The 24,787-nt window shown below is 37.7% G+C and overlaps 1 protein-coding gene across 3 annotated transcripts in view; it reads left to right on the plus strand.

Annotated features, from left to right (window-relative positions):
- Nucleotides 1-24,436, plus strand: part of LOC136866065 (MIT domain-containing protein 1) — a 38,049-nt gene extending 13,613 nt beyond the window's left edge. The window contains exons 4-6 of one of the 3 annotated variants that reach the window (XR_010859486.2): nt 9,825-10,021; nt 18,457-18,704; nt 19,474-24,436. Coding sequence is in view for 2 of the 3 variants with exons in the window: in XM_067142706.2 (XP_066998807.1) it covers nt 9,825-10,021; nt 18,457-18,619 (360 nt within the window). In the remaining variant the exon portion in view is untranslated. Of the gene's footprint in view, nt 1-9,824; nt 10,022-18,456 lie in introns of all 3 variants that reach the window. The other 2 variants (XM_067142706.2, XM_067142705.2) reach the window with 2 other exon arrangements.
- Nucleotides 24,437-24,787: the final 351 nt, after the last annotated feature.

Raw genomic sequence — 24,787 nt, forward strand, 5'->3', positions numbered from 1 at the left:
CCCTCAACACGGTAATTAAAACTGAGAGGACTTTTCCTCTTGGTTAAACAACCTGACTTTTCATCCTATTAACCATCATACTATTGTCTGCTGTCCATTTCACAACAGTATTCATTACTCTGTATTATACCTATATAACATCATCTGCAGACAGCCTTATGTGTGATTCTAGTTCTTTACTCATATCACTTTTATACATAAGAAGACATAAAGTCATACCAAACTTTGACCTCCCCACACACTTTCCTTCTGAGTCTAAACAAGCATTTCATGGGTATTTTTAAGACCTATACGATACTTACCAACCTCCCTCTCCGGCTGATCATCCTTTGTCGGAATGCCATCTTCTTGGCAACTATTTGTGATGTGATTTAATCATTTTCTCTTCAGTATTCTTCCATAGGTTGATAATGCCATTGTTTTCCCCCTTAAAACAAACACCTCCACCACCTTTAACATTCTTCTGTTACATCCTACTTTAAAAGCTTCTTATTTCCTTTTTTTTCTCTCTCGTTTTTGCTTTTTAATCATATAGTGCTGAACCCTAGACTCTCACTTTCAAAAATGTGCACACAACAGTCCTTTCGTTTTGCGGCTTTATTCGGTGAGCAGCCAACACTTGCCCATGTGTGAATGACCAGTGAAAAAAGTTCCGTGTAAAATTGATCAAGCATCAATACTGTTAAAGTTTTCTTTATTAAAATGTGACCTTTTTCTTTTATAATTATATTTATTACCTTGTCTAATATCATCATATCTCACATCATTTGATCTTAAGCGATGGGTCGGCGATTGAGTCTTCTCTATCAGTTCCGGTCTCCGAACGCCTCCACCCTCTTTGATGCTTTCCGAAGTATGTCCTCGCTGTTCAATGTCATTTTCACCCTGTCCTTGTACCATAGTCTTTGCCGTCCTCTTTGTCTTTTGTCTCTAAGTTTTAAATCATGCATATGTTTCGGTAATCTGGTAGCATATCTGCATCACATATATCCATCTTGTACCGTTAGGGGCCGATGACCTAGATGTTAGGCCTCTTCAAACACTCATCAACATCGCCACCACATATGTCCGTACCATACCTTGTCTAATAATGATCATGTAATTTTGAACTGAATGACTATTCTAGGAACTGTACCCCTATTAAGGTGAAACAAATCCAGGTAAAATTGTGCCCAAAATTTTCTACAATACCCTATTGAACAGCTGATTTCTTTTTAAAATGCTAAAAAGCCAAACCAAACCCCATGGCATTACAGCCCTTGAAGGGCCTTGGCTTACCAAGCGACCGCTGCTCAGCCCGAAGGCCCGCAGATTATGAGGTGTCGTGTGGTCAGCACGATGAATCCTCTTGGCCGTTATTCTTGGCTTTCTAGACCGGGTTTTAAAATGCTACAACACGTGAAAATAATTTGTTCTATACTTCATTTTAAAACCCTATCTCAATGATACATCTACAGAGAAGTGAAACACAGCATTGCAATGACTTAGTAATAAGCTGTGCACGGTTCATATTGTTGCTACATGACAGCTTCTAGTGGGCTTCAGTTGTGATAATTGAGCGACATTGGGACTGCTGCTCACCAGAGCAGTGTTAATTCGAACTCTGGGGAATGTTTATGAAACGTTTGAAGTGGAAAATAATGTCTCTGGGGTTCATATTCCATGTAAAATTGGAATTCACTGTGGCTATGACCATGGTACCAACAGTCTTGCAAACCTACAAGCAAGTGACGGGCTGAGTGGTTCAGACTTTAGAGCATTAGCCTTCTGACCCTTAGTTGTTGGATTCGATCCTGATTCAGTCCAGTGGTGTTTGAAAGTACTCAAATTTGCCAGCCTTGTGTTGGTAGATTTGCCAGAATGTGCAAGAACTCATCATCATCATCATCATCATCATCGGTTCATTACTTGAGCAAGCCAGGTGTGATGAGACATGACCAAGCTCAGATGTTGAAGACATGACCAAGCTCAGATGTTGAAGACCTCAAAATCATCCAAATAATCAAGCAAATGTAACCTTAAAAATTTCAAAATATTACCCAAAAATAAGTAAATATGACCCAAAAATTGACTACAGGGCCCTTCTTAAATTAAAAATTACAACTGAAAAATAATTTGCTGTGCTAAATTCTTGCATTATTATTATTATTATTATTATTATTATTATTATTATTATTATTATTATTATTATTATTTATATTTATATAATATAATAATATAATTTATATAATAATAATAATAATAATAATAATAATAATGATAATACAGTCCATTTATTTGAAACAGCTTTTGGTAGGCCTACCTTTAAAATAACTTCTATAAGAAAACTATGTAACATTTTAAAAGTCTTAATATGTTTGCATACAGTGTTGGAAATTAGATATTCACTATGCTTTGAAATTCATTTTCTCTGTACTGTAGATATCAAAAACGTATTTCTAATTGATGTTTGAGTTTGCCCTCTTATCTTCTGTTCACAAATTCCCTGTTAGAAATACGGTATATTATGTAGATTTTCATGAATAAACTAATTACTTTTTCAGGCTGGGATGTATAAATTAATATTAAATGATGCCTATTCTTCCTCCTCTTCTTCCACAACTTTCCCCACATCTGTGGGATTGCGGGTGCAAACTGTGCTGCACATGTGGATTTGGCTCTCTTTTATGGCCGGATAACCTTTCTGATGCCAACCCTATGTGAGAGGATGTAACCACTATTGCTCATATTCATTCTTCATTATCACTTTTTAAATTCTCTACCGAAGGCCTCAATGCTGACCATTCAGCCAAGAGGAAATGACGTCTATTTATGTGAAAGTAAACAACTCGGTGACTTGAAAAGGCGAATGTCAGCTAGACCACTTCTACATGGATACATTTCCATTGAGAAATTCTCATTCTCAGAGTCCTATGGGTAGTAGACTTGTGGTCAGACCACTACGTTGTAAAGATCAAAATAAAATTAACCTAGCTGGACTGAGTGGCTCAGACGGTTGACGCACTTAATTAAGGTACAGCCCCAGCATTTGCCTAGTGTGAAAATGGGAAACCACGGAAAACCTCAGCTTGGTAGGTTCGATCCTGACTCAGTCCGGTGGTATTTGAAGGTGCTCAGATACATCATACATCAGCCGCGTGTCAGTAGATTTACTGGCACGTAAAATAACTCCTGCAGGACTAAATTCTGGCACCTCAGCATCTCCAAAAACCATAAAGTAGTTATTGGGATATAAAGCCAATAACATTATTATTAAAATTAACTGCAGTGGTAAAGAAAAACCCTCCAAATAAAAATAGGTGAAAATTTGACCCAACTACATTAACAAAAATATGGAGTAGGCCTATTACAGAAAATAGGAGGATGGAAGGATCTGTCGGTAGCAGTTGAGTCAGCTCCAATAAATCCCAGGAAGAAACACGCATGATTGAATGAAGAATGCAAGCTTGAATATGCTGATGACAATGCAACACCTGCCCATACATCTGAGGAGCTTCAAACATCCATCAACTTTTTTTTTTTTTTTTTTTTTTTTTTTTTTTTTTTTTTTTTTTTTTTACAAGTTGCTTTACGTTGCATCGACACAGATAGGTCTTATGGCGATGATGGGACAGGAAAGGACTGGGAATGGGAAGGAAGCGGCCATGGCCTTAATTAAGGTACAGCCCCAGCATTTACCTGGCGTGAAAATGGGAAACCATGGAAAACCATCTTCAGGGCTGCCGACAGTGGGGTTCGAACCCACTATCTCCCGATTACTGGATACAGGCCGCAATTAAGCGACTGCAGCTATTGAGCTCGGTATCAACTGTTTTAAGGAATCTTATGGGCGATTTGGTCTGACCATCAGCACCCATGAGACTAAAGTACTTGCACAGCCAGAACCATGTGGTACCATCCCAGAACTAAATGCCACCATAGCCACCATAGCAGGAACACCTCTTGACCAGGTAGACAAATTCACCTACCTTAGTAGTATTCTAACTACACGCTGCAACTCAGAAAAGGATGTGGAAGATGGAATACGCTCTGCCCATGCAGCTTATGGCCGCCTCTCACACCAAGTTTTCTTGAATAAGGATATCAAAGTATATACCATACTAATGGTGTACCGAGCTGTAGTCATAATAACATTACTCTATGGATGTAAAACCTGGACACTTTTCCGTTGTGACATGAAGAAACTGGAACACTTCCATCGGCAGAAACTTAGATCCATCATGAACAAGCAGTGTGGCTGTTCATGACAAGGTGCATATGAACAGCATAGAAGCCTTCATCATCTCTCATCGGCTTAGATGGGTTGGTCACATCCAACGTATGAATGATAGCAGATTGCCTAAACAGTTTCTCTAAGGTGAGATTGGTCATAGCAAAAGGCCTCAAGGTGCTTGTTTGAAACATTACCAAGTCCATCTTAAGAAGACTATGAATAGCACCAACATAAATGCTAACAACTGCACAAAACCGTGTTCTTTGGCGCAAAGCTACTGCAGATGGTGTCTCACTGTTTGAGCAGGCACACCACAGACAAGAAACCGAAACCCATGAAATGCGGAAACCACGTCAGATCCAACTGCATCCTCCACCCACCTTTAGATGTGACTTGTGTGGCCGCATGTTTCGTGCGAATATTGGCTTAATCAGTCATCAGCGACCTCCACAGAGCTAAGAATTGCAGGAAAAAACTTTTCTCGGAAATGAGCAGCGGCCGACGACTACTTCTCCACAACAAGGTTCCATGTATTGTGAGTACACTGAGTGGTATATCTCAAAAACTAACGTTTTCTGACTTATACCACTTTGGCTCTTAGCGGCTCAAATAAAGTCCTACAATTTTAGTATCTTGGCAAAATCATCATACACAAATTAAACAAGAAAGGGACATAGATAAATAGGATTATCAAAATGAAAAAAGCCTGATTTCTGACCTGGTCGTTATCATCATCATCATCATCATCATCATCATCATCATCATCATCGGTTTTCCACTCCAGCAAGCCGGGTGCGGGTGTTTACGAGCCTCTTCCAGTTCATCCTGTCCATCCACAGCTGGTGTTCTACATTTTGCTGCCAATTTACATCACATTTGGCAAGGTCTTTGAAAATTTGCTTTTCCCAACTATCACAAGGCCTCCCTCACGGCCTCTTACCGACAACATTCCTTTCATAGGGTCCTAATTGGAGTCATCCTTCTCATATATCCATACCATCATAATCTGCTTAATTCTAAGGTTTCCAACAGGCTCCTGTCCAATCCAAGTTGTTGCCGAATACTTTCATTCCTTATTTTGTCTCTCCTTTGTGTTTTGGAGACATGACCCAAGGAACTTCATTTCAGCGGCCTGTAGGCGACTTTGTGCAGAAAGTTTATAAATAATTACCCAACAACAAGAGTACAACTAGCAATTCCGTGAAAAGAAAATATTACAAGAAATACTAGATTAATTCTGATTAACTCTTCACCGTCCCTGATGCTCCAGCGCGCTTGAGTATTATCACCCGCCCGCCGTGCTGATCGCTCCAAAGTGCTTGTCACACGTTCATTAGAAGTGTGTTGAGAGAAATATTGAAGGGTCTTGTGAAACCACATTGTATTCCCTTGACTTGGCAAGCTGTCAGGACATTGTTGACAGCATTTCCTATGTGTATTTCCCAAGCAGACCTACTTTATATACATCGCCTTTCAGTTAGAGATTATTTTTGTTCAAGTACACACCCTGTCGTCTAATCGCAGAGTTGTGTCGAAAGGTATGAAAGAATGCAAAATTGAAGATATGTTAGAAGTTAGTGGAGATAATGAGCTTTCTAGTTGTGGTTCAGAATTGCATTCTGATGATTCCGAGAATCATGAACTTGAACAAATATTGTGTAAAGATAGAGGAACAGGACTACAAAGAAATGTTACTAGTGATATCTGTAGTCACAATATTTCAATTTGATGAACTGAAAATATGGGAAAACAATGCCGGTCCAAATCATGATTTACCTCCAGGGAGTTCAGAAAAAGACTTTTTTGAATTTTGTGTGTGATCGGAATTTTATGAGCTAGTAGCAGAGTAGACGAATATTCATGCTGAATGTGTACTAAGAAAACCTGGCACTGTTGATACTATCTGGCAAGATACTAATGCTGATGAAATAAGGGCATATGTAGGAGTTCTGATTTATATGGGATTAGTTGTTTTACCGTCATTCTTTATGATATGAGTAACCGACCCGCTCTCACAGCTCATGGAAACAGACAGCTGAACTTCCGGCGCAACTTGGTGCATCAGCTGATCGGGAACTTCACATCCCGCAAACATACGGGCAGGAAAAAAAGTTTACCCATTGGTTGTCCATCCCCTAAATTACACAACCCAGCATTTTCAAACTTTCTTTTTGCGGCAAGAGGTGTGATATGTGATCTTAACTAATTTTGGGTCGCTGAACATGAATCCGTTTTCAGTTTCTACTTATCACGTCACGTTTTCTCGCAATAGGTATATCAAAATAAGAGATAGACCTGAATATTGCATATAAAAAGTACTGAAAAATGTTGTTAATTTTGGAAATATTTATAATTTTTTGTATTATTATTATATATATTTTTGAAATAGTTGAATATTGTCTTGAATTATTATATACAGTGAATAATAATAATAATGATCATATGGCCTCAGCTACCGTGTGCAGACATTTCAATTTGACGCCATCTGGCTGTCTGCTCGTCAGTTTCGACGCTCCGTTTTACTCTAGGACCACTAGATGGCAGACCGCGTAAACTGAAACTCTCTTGGGCGTCTATGGCTGAGATTTTAATGAATTTTGTCAGGTAAATACCAAATGTGTCACCAGAGATCTTTTACATGCCGACATCGTTCGACATCGAGTATCGAATGGACTTTTTTTCCGCCCTTCAAAAATCCGACTACCTCTGCCGGGTTTGAACCCGCTATCTTGGGATCTGGAGGCCGACACTCTACCACTGATCCACAGAGGCAATACAGTGAATAATTATTGAGTATAAAATTACAATGAAATATTTTGCATTTATTGTAATATAATACTGATTTACACAAAACACATAAACAACTCTGAGGCAATGAAAGCAATTTATTTTGACAATTAAATGTGATTTACAAGCAAACAGTATAAATTTTATTCATTATCTTTATGAATTCATAAATGTGAACAAAATAAACTTTAACAGTCCGAGATGTCCCCTTGGAATGAACGCTTGGCTGCCCAGTGTCTGACTGCATCAAGTTTGTCTTCTTTTCAAACAGCAACAGTAGTTGGCCATCATTGGTTCATCCCACCTCTCCTGGTATCTTCTTCCTGTCTCCTTGATGTCATGGTGAAACTTCTCTCCCATTTCTTCACTAACAGCCTCAAGATTTTCCGGAAAGTGATCGAGATGAGAATGAAGGAAGTGTAGTTTCAGACTCATTCTTCACCCCAAATATTTCATATCATCCAACATCGTTTTCACTATTGTTTCGTATTGTTCATGCGTTACATTTCCTAGGAACTTCGTTATGACGTCTCTTATTGAATTCTATGCAGCAAGTTCAACGGCATTCATCGTTTGTTCAAAGTTTCTGTCTTTCAGGATCTTTCTAATTTGAGGTCCATTAAAAATGCCTTCCTTGACTTTTGCATCAGATAAATGTGGAAATTTGCTTGCAATGTACTTTGTCCAAGGCCTTAACAAACTGCTTCATGATTCCCAGTTTGATTTGTAGTGGTAGCAAAATAACTTTTTGTGGGTCATCTATTTTTCACACCAGTTGTCAAAACTTGTCTCTTGGACCAGGAAGGTGTAGACCAGTGCTTTTCCCTAGCTCTGTTGTCCCATTCACATAAATAACAAGAGAATTTAGTGTAGTCTGCTTTTTGTCCTAATAGAATACCACACACCTTCAAGTCACTACACACATCCCACCGGTGCTCATGATATTTGATTTTATCTAAAACAGTTTGCATTGTATTATCATTTTCTTTTAGTGAAACGGAATGTGCCACAGGAATCGAAGCTAGAATGTTTCCGTTATGAAGTAGTACAGCCTTCAAGCCAACCACAGCCATTCTAACAACAGCCGATTCGCTGTTATCACAAAGTAGCACTGTGCCGCAATGACACATTTTCAGACAATAAATGGCAAATAACACGAAAACTAGATGTGATACAGTAGCACCAATGACATTTCTGAAATCAGGAGACCTTATTTAGTTAAAATCATGTATCAGATACTTTGCCGCAAAAATCATGCTGGGTAGTGTTATTTCATTCTCTTGTGAAGATTCTCGTGCCAAAGTGTGTGCTTTGTGTTTACAAATGAAAAATAGGGCAGCTTCTGGGAGAGGCAAACAAACAACATTCAAATGTAAGCAGTGCGATCTATTACTGTGCAGGATGGGGTGCTTTTTGGAATACCATCACGAGCAAAATGTGGATATTCAAAATTAGAGTGAGTACACATTTATATGCACTAATCATTTAGGAACGATATGCAAAAGAAATTGCATTTATATCTTTATTCGTTTGGCTTCTAGTTATTTTCTTTTAAAGGGTGGTATTTATGCTGCTGTGCCTATTGGGATTTAAAGGACTCCGTCAGAAAACACGGTAATTACAGCCGAGGATCCGCCTTTAAATGGGGAACGGCAGAGGGTTAACATTCAAAATCCTGCATCATCGTATACAAATTCTCACACAACTTAAGTATTTCCAGTGCTTAACAACACGGCTTCCGCCATATGGCTGTTTCATATTTCAGGACTGAACTAATGAGTGATATATAGCCATGCACCTGGGAACTGCTGCCCTTTAACACCCTCATTACGAAGTGTAAGGACTTGGATGCTTTAGTAATTATATTTCTACATGGGTGTTCCAGTTTAGACTCTCCTGGAAGCCACTTGCACTTACGAAACCCTGTTCCAAATTAAAAATGAAAGAACAACTGATGCTCCTCAAAACTGTAAGAAGAATGATCAGAACCTTCTTAAGGCTCACAAATTTTCAGCAGAAGGGCTATAGAGATTTCCGACGAGTTGAGAAAATTACAATCGGAACAAATTAAAAAGTACTGGGTAGAACTAAACAGTACAACCTTCAAAGAGAAAGTGAATGTGGAACGACTCATGTAGTCCAGTAATAATAATAATAATAATAATAATAATAATAATAATAGCAGTGTGGCTTGTGCTGGCAGGTTTGGTGTGGTTTTTGTGAGGGCATAGGACACAATACCTCCACAAAAGCCCCAACAAACCTGTTCGTACAAGATATGCCATCATCTTCATTATCATCAGTCTCCTGAAAACCTCTGAATTCTTTGATTTGTTGTCTAAACCTCTCTCTGTCTGCAATGTCTTTACCCCAGTCTTGGCCAAGTCATTTCTCACTTCCCTAAGCCATTTTTACTCAATTTTCTGTTCTCTAAAGAATTCAAAGATTGATAGGGCTGTATTATTATTGTTGTTATTATTATTATCATCATCATCAAATCATAAATATGTCTCAGAGCTTGGGGTCATCCAAAAATTTGTGTAACGAATTAGTGCCATGTAACAAAATATGTGACTGAAGTGAAATCTAGCAACTATTCAGGCTATGTCTTAGGGCTGGCAGTCATCTGAAGTTAGAAACCGTTGATGGATGGCCATGACCAAGAGTCGTATAAAGACATATTTATGATCGTTTGATTTTCCCATAGGGAAATTTGAAAACTTTTTTTGATAATATTAGAGGTAAATTCTGAATTTAAACATACTAAGTGTGTGAGGTTAAGTTATACATTGATTTGTGAATGAAATCTCTGGTTTTGTTTCAGTGTCAGAACTTCTTGAGATTGTGCGAGTTACTTGTGAAGTCATGCTCCAATCTCCGACATATTAATCTTCTGACTAGTTTAGATGGTTCAGTGAAGGACCAGAGACCATGGCTTGAAAATGTGAAGAGTAGTCTACTGCGGTACAACATCCATCTTACTATTAATTTCTCACCTACACTACATGACAGACAAATAAGGTACAGTATTTCTTCTTTTCATCTTGTTTGTAAAGTACATACATCTTACCATGAGATGTTTGTCAAACTGAATGTACCTACTGTTCATGTCAAAACTAGTGTGGTTAAAAGTACATCAAAATTAAGTGTACTCAAATATAAAGTTGTTCTCCTTAGTTCTTAGATTTATTTATTTAGTACCATAGTACTAGTGGTGCTAGGTGGTGGTGGTGGTGGTGGTGATGATGATGATGATTATTGTTTTAAGAGGAAGTACAACTGGGTAACCATCCTCAGTTATCCTAAGGAAGTAAAATTAAAAGGAAAGATGCAATAGAACACTCATACTGGATAGTACAAGTCAGGAAACAATTTTTTTTTTCCGTACATTATGTTCATCGGTGCTGGAGAATGTAGGGGCTTACTCACATTGTTTTTATTGACAAGGTGCCAAAGAATAACTGACTCGTTGCTGATTATGCTGGATTCACTTGTAAATTCAAGTGATCTTCACTTGCAATACAAATTATCAACGTTTGCCCAGATATTAGAACTTGTTCCAAATAAATGTGCTGCATGCTACACAAGAGGTGAAGTGTACGCTTGCTTCTACTAGGGTTCCTACAAACTTTCCTACCAGTTTGCCCAGAAAATTCAATGTTTCAGACAAAACGACTGGAGCTTCAATATTTGTGGTTTAGGACAGACAGACCAGAATGTGGGAACATCCCCCTGAATAGAGGGACTTATAAGAGGAATGCTTGCCACTTCATTCAGTCTACTGCAGACCTTAGTGTTAACATAGATCATAAGCAGTTACAGTCTGTTATGATCAGTAGCAGAGAATTGGCAATGGTTAGAGGTGTTAGAAAGTGTCTTTATTTTTTTTAATGATTTGTTCATTTAAAATTCAAAAGGTGGTGTTTTGTGTTTTTATTATTTTTTGGGGGGGAAAATGTTAAAATTCGGAACGTGATCAGGTTTGTGCAATAAGCGCTTAAACACTTATAAAATTAATAAAACATAAAGTAAAAACAAAATGGCGCAGGTATACCATTACACATGCCTATGAAAGAATGAAAAAAAGTTGCACTTTTATTTTACATTCACCTCCATGCAGCATCTCAGGAAACACATTCACAGTGAGTACAAGTTACCTTTTTCAGTTTTATTTGAATATTGCAGTGAAATAATTGAAAGTAGATTATGGTCAGTGTCTCAGTATTTGCAGCTGTCAATTGTTGCCTCCTGTCACTTACTATGAGACTATATTTTGAAAATGACCTTTCAGAATCCACATTTGAACATGGATACCACACACATTTTAATGTGCAGTTGCATAGTCTCTCTGAGCAAGCCTTAATCCCATGAGGATCTCTGGAACATTCACATTATCTTGATGGCAGTCAAGTAATTGCTGTAAGCCTCTAAAAACTGTTGAGACTCCATCCTCTCAAGAAATGGGGCATTCTTCTTAACCTGCAGCAGTTCTGTAGTAGATACGTTCTTAGGTGCATGCCAAGGATCAAACAATGACCCAATGGCTTCTACAGTCTTCCTGGCTGGATCCGTGGCCCTTAAAGTTCTGACTTTTACTAGAGCAACACACGTAAGCTTGGACTTAACCATTATCTGCATCTTTTGAGGAAGCTGTTTCAAGTTCTGGAGGATTGTCTGGTTGAATCCTCCACCATCGCTTAATAGCTTGAGCTTTACCTCAAGGTCATCTAGCTTCCCAGCAAGTACATGAATAGTTGGGTACTTAGATCCCTCCAAGAAATTAAGCAAGTCCATAAGTGAGACACCAACAACAGAAACATACACAGCTTGTAATTTAATAATCTGTATTGTTGAAGTAGATGCTTGTTGGAAAAATTTTACCCTAGAATTTGAATTTTCCAGTGTTTCAAAAAATGCCACCTGATGTTCCACATGTGTGGCCTGTATATTTCAGCCTTAAACCAGGAATTCCATCTTGTACACACAGGCATTCGGAAAGCTAGAATTTCATCCTCTTGTTCTGTGTTTCCATATTTCTCTCTTAGAAACGCAGTGTAGTAGCTTTTTCTTTTTCACGTATTTACGTCTTTATTATAGACATGTTCAGTTCATACAGATCGTTCACAAATATGCAGCCGACAAGGTTGACTTTATGAAACCAGCACTGGACATCACCCATTTCTTCAATCAGTCCTTGAAGAGTAGTTACACATTTTGTCATGGAGAGTGCAGAGTCCTTAACTACTACACTACATGCTCCCGTTCAGTTGCATAGGAATTCAAAGTATCTAATACAGCATTGTCACAATTTTCACTATTGGCACTAATAGACGAGGTAGGATGTTAAAAAACACACCTACCATTTTTGTCAGTTGTTTCATCACATAGCAGAAATATGTCTTTTTTTTTTTTTTTTTAGCTTTTCCTTAATTTCCTCCCTCCTCCTTTCAACGATCATGGGGATGTATTTTCTGCCGGATCTGATTTGTTGATGGTAAATCTCCTCCTCCACAAATGTACTTATTAAGCCAAGTACGAATAGCAGGATTTTCTAGTTTTTCTACTGGTATGTTAGCTTTCACGAACAAAGTAGTAGTGAACAAAATAAACTCTTCTTTCAAATCCTTCACGCAACTAGCATTTGATAATGTTTCTTTCAGTGTGGCCTCTCTAGGAACACTAACTTCAAGATGCAAAGTTTCTTGGAATTTTGAATGCTTCTCCAATTTACATTTTTTGTCTAAAGCATCTTTCCTGCTATAGTCTAACCGACAATCACAACATTTGCATATAAGAATGCCACAAGCAATGATAAATCCTTCATTCTTATATTCTGTAAGGCTGCCCGCGGCAGAAACTGCTACCTTCGGCATTTTAAAACCCTATTCTGCAACGCCCAGTAACAAACAATGTTATCACATGGTTGATTGTAGTCACAAGCAAAATTTATTTCTGAATTCCCTTCATAATATTTACATTTCGTCGCATATCATCTTTGCTTACTGCTAAATTCGGAACTAACACGACGAAAACGTGGTCCCCAATATTATTATCTTTTACTTCTACCTAATTTTTTGTTCTCATACTCGGCTTTTTGTTTCCAGTTTCAGATCTTGGCTATGCTTGTATTCTCCGTGATGCAATATAACAGATTTTTCAAAAACTTCACTCCGTTTCCAGAAACATGACAGATTAGAACATCATCTAACTGTCTTCACAATTCTTTAAGTATTTCCTCCAGGCAACCAATATTGTATTAAATACAGTTGGACCCACACTTACAACTAAATTCATCCAAGTTTGAATCCATGTACATTCTTAACAGATTTCCATTGTATTTGTTGAGTGATGTTTTAATATTGAAGCTATACACAATTAAAACATAAACTCGCATTGCATTTGTTGATGGTATTGTATCTAGGATTGTTTATGTATCACTGTTTTTATTATATGTCTTCTTTATGTTATCTTAGCTGATGATGACCTCTAGGCTAGGTCGAAACATGTCCTAGGTAGTTTATTAAACAACTATGTAACTTTTTAAACAGACCATTTATTAAATGGCAGAAGTGTAAAGATCAGGTGAACTTTATATAATTAAATTATTTTAGAATTTCGTCTTAGATACTTGTTTGTCCCTTTCTTTGACTTTATGAAACGTTAGGAGAAAATACTGATATTGAACCCTCAGGGAAGTAGTTGTGCAACATATGTTCAGACGTATTACCTTCAGTGATCTACCACCACATAAGCAGACAATCAAATAAGAATATTCTCTAACTAGTTGAAGTAATTATACCTTGACATCCAAGCGAAAAGGCCAGTATTAGCACACAGAAAATGCCGTCATACACGAAGGCAACATGAAGATCAATATACACTGCCGGAAAAAAAAAAAAAATTGGACACCCTCTTAGAGTTTTCCAATTCACTCAAGATTTATTATTAAAACAGTGCATGTGGAGTACATGAAATGATTACATTTAGAGATCAATAACTCAAGTGGTACTGAGGTACCAAGTGTTGATCCATGCTGAAACACTCATATTAGTACGTGGTGTATCCTCTACGGGCAGCAATGCAGGCGTTGATTCTGGCATCCATTCAATCATACAGGTGGTGAATACTGTCTTGGGATTCATTATTCCATGCCTGTTCGACCTGTTCACGTAGTTCTGCAAGAGTTGTGGGTTGATGAGCTGCGTGAGTCGGTTGTTGTTCTATCATATACCACATGTGCTCGATGGGAGACAAGCCCGGAGATCGTGCTGGCCAGGGAAGTTGCTGAATGTCTTGCAGAGCACGAGTTTCACGCGTGATGTGTGGGTGAGCATTATCCTGTTGGAACGACACATCACCTTCCTGTTGCAAGAATGGCAAAAGAATGGGTCTTACAACATTCTGCATGTACCAAGTGCTGGTCAGCGTTCCCTCCACAAACATCAAAGGTGAACACAAGTTGTAGCTTATCGCACCCCAGACCATAAGGCCTGGGATGGGGCCAGTGTGTCTTCGACGAATGCAATCTATGAGACAGCGCTCGTCGGGTCTATGTCGTATGCGCAAACGACCATCACTTGCATGCAGGCAGAATCTGCTTTCATTGCTGAAGACCACAGCCCGCCATTCCATCTTCCAGGTGATCCTCTGACGGCACCAGTCGATATACTAACAATTTATTGGTTATTTTGATCAAAATTATTAGTATATCATAGCATAGTTCAATACGGGTCTAATAATGAGATTAGTTACATGTAAGGCACCAGTCGAGCCGTGCACCGTCGATGCTGTGGCGAGTGGAAGATGGGCTAAAGGTGTGCGTGCCCGTAGTCCCACTGCTAGTAACTGGTTGGCAACAGTTCATGTTGACACTTCTGGGCTCACAAATCTTCTTATCTGTGCTGTGGTAGCTGTACGATCTGCTACTGCTGCCCTTACAATACGACAATCTTGGCGGACGTCTCTGCTGCGTGGATGTCCAGAACCTCGTCTACGGGTGTAAGAATGTTCACATGACCATTGCAGCCAGCATCATTGCACACCTGATGCAGCACGTCGAACTTGTGTGGCAATTCTCCAAAAGGACCATCCCGCCACTTGGAAGGCCACAATTTGACCCCTGTCAGACTTGCTCAGTTGGCTGTAGAAAGCATGAGTGCATCTCCGTGGCGTGGCACCTGTTTGCTTCACAAATTGCTTTGATTTGCAAATTTCAATACCGGTAACCTCTGTTTACACAGACTCTGTAGTTCATTCTTTAAAACAAGTGCCAGATGAAAGTTGTGCCCCCCATATCAAAGATTTTTCACAAATACTGATGTCTGTTTTTGGCACAAAAGAAATGTGCAAACCTTTGCTGTTAATAGAAGCATTAAATTCCTATTTTTGGTAAGTAACTATCACTTAGGTTAAGTTGTTGTTAAAATGTTCATTCTAAAAGGTAGCAGTAATAAAATATTTGTGAAATTAGTATTTTTAATTGGTTTGTCACTGTATTTCCACTAGAGAAGGGAGTTACATATCGTAAGATGATAATGAATCCTATTCCACCAGAGTAAGCTGTTCCAAAAATATTATGTTCCACTGGAGACCCTAATACAAAAGTAACTGCCTGAGAGAAACCAAGGGAAGGGTAGGGAGTTTCTGATTGGCAAACGGATATTAGGAAGCATTGCAGCTCGCTTTAAGCGCACCTCCTGCGCAGACGCAAGCGATAATTCTGTAACAGTTTAGAGGCAGAACTGATATTCCTACCGTTACTTGCTGACTGGTTACAGATATTCTTTACTTATTCAAAATGATTTATCATAGGCTTACTGGTTGTAAACTTACAGAAGTCTAGTTTCTCAAAACTGTTATGCCTGGTCTTCCCACTTTGAATATCATGCTTCACGCCGTATTGTAGACAATGAGCAAAAGACCCAATACGATTTATGTGGACAAAAACTCAACTACAGGGAAACAGTTTCTTAGAAACGCATTGTAGGAATATACCAAATAATAATAAATAATAATACCATTTTTAAAAATTCGACTGGTTCATGTAGTTTTCATTAATGTACGTGGTACTCAACTAGCAGGTCCTGAAAAGTCACTGCAAGTGCCATCACGTGTATCTGTCCCTCTTGAAACTACGTCATCGACTGCAACCTGCTGTTAACATAATTTTTACCAGTACAAACGAAAAGGAGTGATTTAGAGAAAAAGACGCTGGACAAGCCACTTACACAGTTGTTTACCGCATATTCTCAACCCTTTGGGGGAAGACAGGGGCTACCTGGCCGAGGTGGTAAAGACGTGCTCGGTTCAGCCGGAAGGACGTGGGTTCGAAATCCCGTCAGAAAGTCATAAAATTTAAGAAACAACATTTCCACTTCCAGAGGTGCACATGGCCCTGAGGTTCACTCAGCCTACACCGAAAATGAGTACCAGGTTAATTCATGGGGGCAAAGGTGGCCAGGCGAAGAGCTAACCACTCTACCCCATCAAGTGCCGAGGTTATGGATAGTGGAAGCCTTTACCTTCCACCCCTCCAAGGGCTTTCATGACCTGTACGGAGATGACTTTGCTTTTGCTTTTCTATGGTGGAAGACGAAGAGGTTGGAGACTTTTGTACTTTATTTCCAGAGCAAGTTGGCTACACAGTTCAGGGTCACGTAGCTGTTAGCTTGTATTCGGCAGCCCTGAAAATGGTTTACGCTAGTTTCCCATGTACACACCAAGCAAATGCTGGGACTGTTTCTCAGTTGATGCCACGGTTGCTTCCAAATCAATCAGTCAATCAATCAATCAATCAATCAATACTGATCTGCATTTAGGGCAGTCGCCCAGGTGGCAGATTCCCTATCTGTTGTTTTCCTAGCCTTTTCCTAAATGATTTCAAAGAAATTGGAAATTTATTAAATGTCTCCCCTGGTAAGTTATTCCAATCCCTAACTCCCCTTTCTGCAAATGAATATTTGCCCCAGTTTGCCCTCTTGAATTCCAACTTTATCTTCATATTGTGATCTTTCCTACTTTTATAAACGCCACTCAAACTTATTCGTCTACTAATGTCATTCCACGCCATCTCTCTGCTGACAGCTCTCCTGTCCTGTCCTATCGTCACCATAATATCAGCGACATAAAAAGACAAAAAGAAAGTAATGGATTTAACTCTGCTTACGTCTTGCCTGATAGGACTGTTTTCTCATCTCATTCCCGCAGCATCTGAAGTGTATATGACACTCATTCATCAACATATTTTATGTCGGGCCCCAGTGTCTGTTTTAACTACAGATCATTGGACATCTAAGAATACACAGAGCTACCTGGTTACATTTATAAATGAAGGTTTCGAAGTATTAGTTCTCGGAGTGTATATGGCTCATTGCAAACATTTTCTAGGAAAAGTCAAGAATGTGAGTAACGAGTTGGTGAAAGGGAGAGTAGGGGAGAAGAAAGCCAGATGAAGATATATTATTGCTATTTATAAGTATTTACGAAGGTGGGGTTAGGGGCTACAAGAGACAGCAGGTATAGTGAATGTTCCTCCCAGCAGTTGACCTGCAACTTGTATTATGTTACCTTTATATCCTAATACTCCAACCTTATACTCCACTGTAACATACACAGGAACATGATGCTGGAAAGTAACCATTTGTCCCATCCGTATATTTCACTCATTTACCAACACTAAACAGAATATTATTGCTATTAAGACCTATTACAAATACCAGTCACATGAAGAAATGAATAATTTATTAGAAGTAATTTCAGTGATAGCATCTCCCAAATCAGATATTCTGAATGGAAATGAACAGATTATTCTGGAAGCCCTTAAAGATCAACCCTGGAATTTTCTGTTTATTAAACAGGTGGGTTGGCCATTTCACTAGAGCAATTATCGTGTGAGAGGCCCATTTTTCATCTTATTTCCTATCAGAATATTACACTTAAAGAAACTGGCAATATTTCTAAATTTGTGATATACTGACTTAATTAAGGGAGTTTGTTAGATCCTGTACTAAACAAGGTAATGCTTAATTTATCATTGTGTCACCTCTGTGTTTTAAGTGTGGAATTCTGCATAATCATATTTGACAGGATGCATAGTGTATCAGTAGTGTAGCCAGGATTGACCGATGGTGCAGGTTATAGTTGCAAAACAATGATGGAATGTAATAAAGTACATCCTTAAAGAATATCTGAGATTTCTGCACTATAAGACTGGATGACTGCAGCCTTGTACACTTTCGCCAGTCAATTCTATTTGCAAACTTACACTGAATCAAGTGTAATCAAGTGCAAATTATAGGGCAGGAGTAAATTCAGTCTGTTCATTGCTCTGCCCAGTGTGCAGCACTCTTTGAAAGTACTCTATATGGAAATGTATTGCAAATGCATTCCTGCACAAATAATGCTGAATAATACTTCTAAAATTACTTGAATTTAATTTTTTATTTTTATTTTTTTAGGCTGAGCAGTGGATGGATCATTAAAATTGGCCGTGGTTTGGACTATTTTAAAGCACCAGATGGCAAGTTTGCTCTCGGAGCCTTCGATCTTGACTTACGACCTTGTCATGAAACTACAGTGGATGTATTTCACTCCAAGGATGTCAAGCAGTCTTATGGGTAACCATGTCAGTATGAATGTTAGCATCGTGGACCTGTTACTTTTAAAATCATTGTTCACATCTTCACGCGATAGTAATAAATGGAAGGTATGCAGAAGAATCATAGGACCAAGTTTATCAGTTAGAGCTCTAATCTTCTGACTGTTTGTATCATAGGCTTTAGTTCTTATCAGTGACAAAATACTTGACTTTGTTCTCCCCTTTGAAATAGTTAATGAGTTGATAACCTTGACGTTTATCCTCTTTAATCAATGCACTTGCTGTTGGAATAAGTACCAGAGATGTATTTGTACCTTCAGTACTAAAGGGAGAGTTTGACTCTTAATAAGTAACATGAACTGAAGGTAGATTATAAGATGAAGGATAATACATCTTCATGTTTATTTTATCCCTCCATTCTGTTTGCTCCCTCTGACTACAGTTGCTGTCTTAGTGCTGTTCGTTTGTGTATGTTCCTATCCTCCTCTCTCATTTTCTATCTTTGATGATGAACCATATATTAATTCCACTTGGTTCCATTTTTCCTTCTGAGTTTGTCTTATATATATCTCGCATTTTACCACCTTCAAAACTTTTTTCCCCCCTCCCTTTACTTCTACTGTATATACAGATTATCTCCAGTTATTCAGGCTATTGAAGGAGAGAACATTAATGAGAATCACAGATAATCCAATTAAGGAAAAAGTAATTCTCATCTTGCTATAATAGGGTATTTAAAAACATAACAAGAGAAATTATATTTTGAAAAAAGCTGTGGAATGCACATTTGTGAGAGGAATTTAACTTTTCCCTTACAGCACTACAATACATTTGTTTTATTTATTTATTTATTTATTTATGTAATATCATTTTTCAGATTCTTCAGATAATTCTCAAACAGTATGTACTAATTGGGAGTTTACTGTATCCAGCCCTTTTCTCTATTGCTGCCTACCTGATAAGACTGAGAAGCAGATACGATCCTATCAGGAGTTGAAAAATAGGTCTGGAAAAATTGGGATTGATTATGAGAGAGCCCGTTATGAAAATAGCAGTGTGTGAATATGTGGACTTTCTGTGTTTTCATGTTTGTCCTCATCTTCCCTTTATTTATTCTCATTATGTTTATTCTTAATGTATCATCCTATCATCATTTGTAACTGTCTGTCTTTTATGTATTAAGTAGTAATAAAGATAGAGGGGAACAGTAAGAGCAACGTTAGATGGATTACAGAAATCAAGGAAGATATGAGGGAACCACAAATTACAATAGAACATTTAAAAAACAAAACAGACAAAATCAAGAAACTCACAAACAAGACAACAAACCAGGATCAACAGAATGGTACGGGTGATTTCAGAGAAGAAAGAAAGTTAAGAACTGAGAGAATAAAGAAGTACTGGGCTGATAAGAAACTGAGAAACCTTTTTTATAATATTGACTAAAGTGGTCCAATGAAGGTCATAAAAAGTAAAAAATAAATAAATAGGTAGGAACATGAAAAGGAACACACAATGCACAATGACAGGTCAGTGTGTTCCTTTTCATATTCTTTGTTTTATCTATAAAGAAAATGCCTTATCCAAACTGGACGTTGGCAACCTAGTCCTTGTCCCTAGTTAGGCCAGGGACCACTGATTGGGCATTCTAAGCCAGAGTTTTTGCTCCTCCTGACCAACAACAGCATATGAGCTACCCATCCTGATGTTGATATCTTTCTATATGTTACTTTGTTTGACACTTAGTTGTTCCTATGATGTGTATTTCTACACTTCTTTATTTTTTTCTCTTTTATATATATACATATAATGAAGAATTCCCATGAAGTCCAAATAATTTTTATCTACTTCTGTCTCTCCATTCCTGCTCGGTATACCAGTATACCAGTGAGTGAGAGATGTTTTCTGTTCCTTACTTTCTTTGAAATCTGGTATTGAAGATAAGTGTGATAAAAAACATTTACCTTCTGTATTAGCCATACATTCCTTTTAGAAAATAGCTTTTAGTTTCACCTGTTGATCATCCTTTTACTATTCGTTTTACATATCTCCTTATGTGCTAAAATGAAAGGAGGTTGTTTAGGGAAGATGTGCATGAAAATCCATTGATTTCTTAATTCTCTGGAACTTGGACACTATTTGATTTAGAATCATACCAGGCAAGTTGGCGGTGTGGTTAGGGTCACACAGCTGTGAGCTTGCATCCGGGAGATAATGGGTTCGAACCCCACTGTCGGCAGCCCTGAAGATGGTGTTCCATGATTTCCCATTTTCACACCAGGCAAATGCTAGGGCTGTACTGTAATTAAGGTCATGGCTGCTTGCTTCCCACTCCTAGGCCTTTCCTATCCCATCATCGCCATAAGACCTATCTGTATCGGTGCGATGTAAAGCAAATTGTAAAAAAAAAAGTTAGAATCATGAAACTTTGCACACTGATTAAACATACATTGTTCTTAGCTATAAACATTAATTAATTTAGCTAAAAATTTTCTGAAATATTTTTTTTCTTTTTTTCTAAATTTGAATTTTGGTCAAATTGATGTACTTTTTCCTTAGCAATGCTTGAGGTCCTGGACCTTGTAACTTTTTCTAGTGACTTCTAAGACCTTGGTGATTTAATGCCTGCAGGCATTTTTAATTTCATTCCTATTTTGAATTTTTTTTAAATAAATGAACTTTTAAATTTGAATACACAAAAATGACATACATATTTAACTATGAAATCCATAACATAACATTGTTATTGCACCTTGAAAAACCACTTTGTGATAATATTTCAGCTTAGAACTCTGACCAGAAAGGTTCTAGTGTTTAGCCTGCATGTCTATCAGGTTGCAGATTGAAATCTTTGGCACCGAGCTCGATAGCTGCAGTCGCTTAAGTGCGGCCAGTATCCAGTAATCGGGAGATAGTGGATTCGAGCCCCACTGTCGGCAGCCCTGAAGATGGTTTTCCGTGGTTTCCCATTTTCACACCAGGCAAATGCCGGGGCTGTACCTTAATTAAGGCCACGGCCGCTTCCTTCCACTTCCTAGGCCTTTCCTCTCCCATCGTCGCCATAAGACCTATCTGTGTCGGTGCGACATAAAGCAAAGTAGCAAAAAAAAAAAAAAATCTTTGGTAGTTCCAGAGAAAATGGTGTATGTGGCATGGAAAAAGGAAGTCCAGGAAATGACATTTGAATTACACAACACACAACCTCAGAACACTACATCCCTCAAATCAAAGCAAACTTTCTGCGGTAATCACCATGTTTGACAAACTGGAAATGACACTTCACAGCCTTCTTCAGTGCTCCAAATGTGATGCTGTCAACTGCCTGACTAAACAGATGTAAAGAATTCAACAAAGATGTAAAAATGCAATGCGTGAAAAAGAGGGGTGGGGCACCTGACATGCATGTGTTAGGAATTTAGTGCACTTAGGTAGTGAATTCAACTAAATCCTTTTGTTACTAGATTCCCAACATAATAAGCTAACAATTTCAGCACACAAAAATGTTCATAGTTTTGAAGGATTTCATGCACGTCTACCATAATGGGCTTAATTGTTTTAAATATGCTTAACTTCAAGGTTATTTGTCTGCAGTGAAACTTATGTAATAGTTTAGCTAGAGGACAACATATTAAAAATTAGTGTATAGCTCTTTGATGTGTAAGAAGACTGTGATCAAGTTTATTTCTTCATCATCATCATCATCATCATCATCATCATCATCATCATCATCATCATCGATGTCCCATTCCAGTCACCCGGATGTGGTTAAGTTTTTTTTTTGTGTGCATAATTATTAATAAGGGACAAGTTTTTAATGTGTTAATTTTAACTCTTTTCTGTGATGATTTGAATGAAAAAATGTTTAATTGAAAATTGAACAATAAAGTCTCATTTATAATTGTATTTTACTATCACTTTCCAAATTGTCTCTTTACAAAGTTGTACAACATTTTGAAATATTCTAGCCTGTGTTTTATTATGCCCAGCAGGCACTCTACTACTGTAACTCACTTGCCTGTTTTTTTTTTTTTTAATCATTCCTTTTTGTGTACATTTCCACAGAATTGTATTGGTGAATGATTATGAGTCATATTATTATTATTATTATTATTATTATTATTATTATTATTATTATTATTATTATTATTATTGTTGTTGTTATTAAAGACTCTTAATTGTTCTACAATATGTATATTATATTTTCTTTAATGTTACTTTAGCATAAAATGTGTTTTGAGCATGCTTTAAAAGCAGAAGACATAATGGACTTCATTCAAGATACAAAGTATCTCTCCACTGAGAACAGTGTACCATATTTGATCTATCTTAATTGTTTACATCTTGAGATAGTTTTGTCATCTTGTGCAATGGTTATACTTTAGTATACATTTAGTGTTCTATTACAGTAAGTACTGTTTGAGTTCTATGTTTGTTGAAGGAAATACCAAGAAATATTAACTTCATAATTACTGATGAATAGCGTATGTTTTAATAAAAGGGTATTTTTACCCTTAAAACTGGCTTAAGACTGTACCAAAGCAAACATTTAGAGCCGTCCATGTAATACAGTGATAGTAGTGAAATACAATTTTGTACATTAGCTGTGTATGTATGTATGTATGTTTAGTCCTCAGTCCGAAGGCTGGTTGGATCCTCAACAGTTCCGCCATCAGCTGTCATAGATGGCCTAGGCATCACTGAAGAGGCGTACTAGGGAAATGAGGAGTGAGGTAGTTTCCCGTTGCTTTCCTCACCGAGCCAGAAGTTGCTATTACATATCAGTCTGCCAAGCCCACTGAAATGCATGCACCAACTGACCCTATGAGCAATATTTTCACACCATTCATAGCAGGGACTGGCTGCAGAAGGAATGGCATTACTAGCATCACTCATACCTCAGTCACTTTCATTTTGTCAAAGCCAAGGATAAAGCTGAGACAGATCAATGAAAGTAACAAAATTGCTCTAGCCCATACCAGAAGACACAGTGCACTGTAAACACTAGGTCCCGTCAGCAAAGGCACTAGCTGTGTATAGCTATTCAAAACATTTGTAATATATTTCATATTATTTTCACATGAACAAAAATTTTTACTTCACAACTGAAGAGTGAGTTTACAGTTATGTTGAAATTATTCATCTCTAATGTAGAGATGTTATGTTGTATGTTGGAAATTCACAATTTTGATAGTGCCTATTCAGAAGTAAGGTTCTAGTTAATTTAATGCAAGATATTCATGTGAAAGGCTCTTTTCAATGAGAGTAAAACAAAAGTGCTTGAAGAACAAGGTGGAGAAAAGTTAGTGAGGCTTTAGAATATTCGATAGGTTAACACATTTGCGACAGAGTTCAATATTAATTTTTCTCCTCCCTACCATAGGTGAAATTTTTCCATCTTTGTATTGTTGCGGTACATACATTTGAAAGATGCATACTTTGAAAAATGCTGACCTTGTGTTTGATCTTTTTTTCCTCCTGTTTCTCGTGTATCATTGCCCACACATACCAACAGTGGTACATGCATTGATCTGCCTCATTTTCTCATCAAGACTATCTTGCTGTTTAGAAGCATTCATTCATCTGGTAATCATTTCACGTTGGTAAGACTACAAGTTACATACACTATGACTCCTCTTGAAACACTGGTTAGGAAACTATTATGGAAAACTCTAAGAAATATTAGGTGCTTGAAAAATCAAGTCTGAGTAACAGAGAAAGATATACCGGTAATTTTTTATCTGATACCATCACGACTATTTGGACATCAGTCAGCATTGGTCATCCGCTAAAATGATCCTATTACCATGCTATATTCAGGACTAGGCCAACATTTCCAACATACACTTTATGATAATATGTGTGTGGGTTCCTCTCCTGCTTGTTGCTTCTATCATCAATTGACCATCTCTTCTGCCAACTAGACGTCAGGAGAATGATCATTTATATACATATACAGTGTACCGTATTTATGCGAATAATCTCCGCATACTTAAAAATATATATATATTGAGGCATGAAATCGGGGTGCGGGTTTTATTTGCGCAAAGGTTGCAACACGCTCCTGGTTCACATAGTTTTCGATGTTGGGTGTACAGTTATGCCTTGTGTAACTGTAGATGGAAGAAAACTTCCCCCATATGTTATATTTAAAAGGAAAATAATTCAGACTTTTAATTCAAAACTACCTTTAC

Source organism: Anabrus simplex, chromosome 3 (assembly GCF_040414725.1).
Source record: "Anabrus simplex isolate iqAnaSimp1 chromosome 3, ASM4041472v1, whole genome shotgun sequence".
NCBI lineage: Eukaryota > Metazoa > Arthropoda > Insecta > Orthoptera > Tettigoniidae > Anabrus > Anabrus simplex.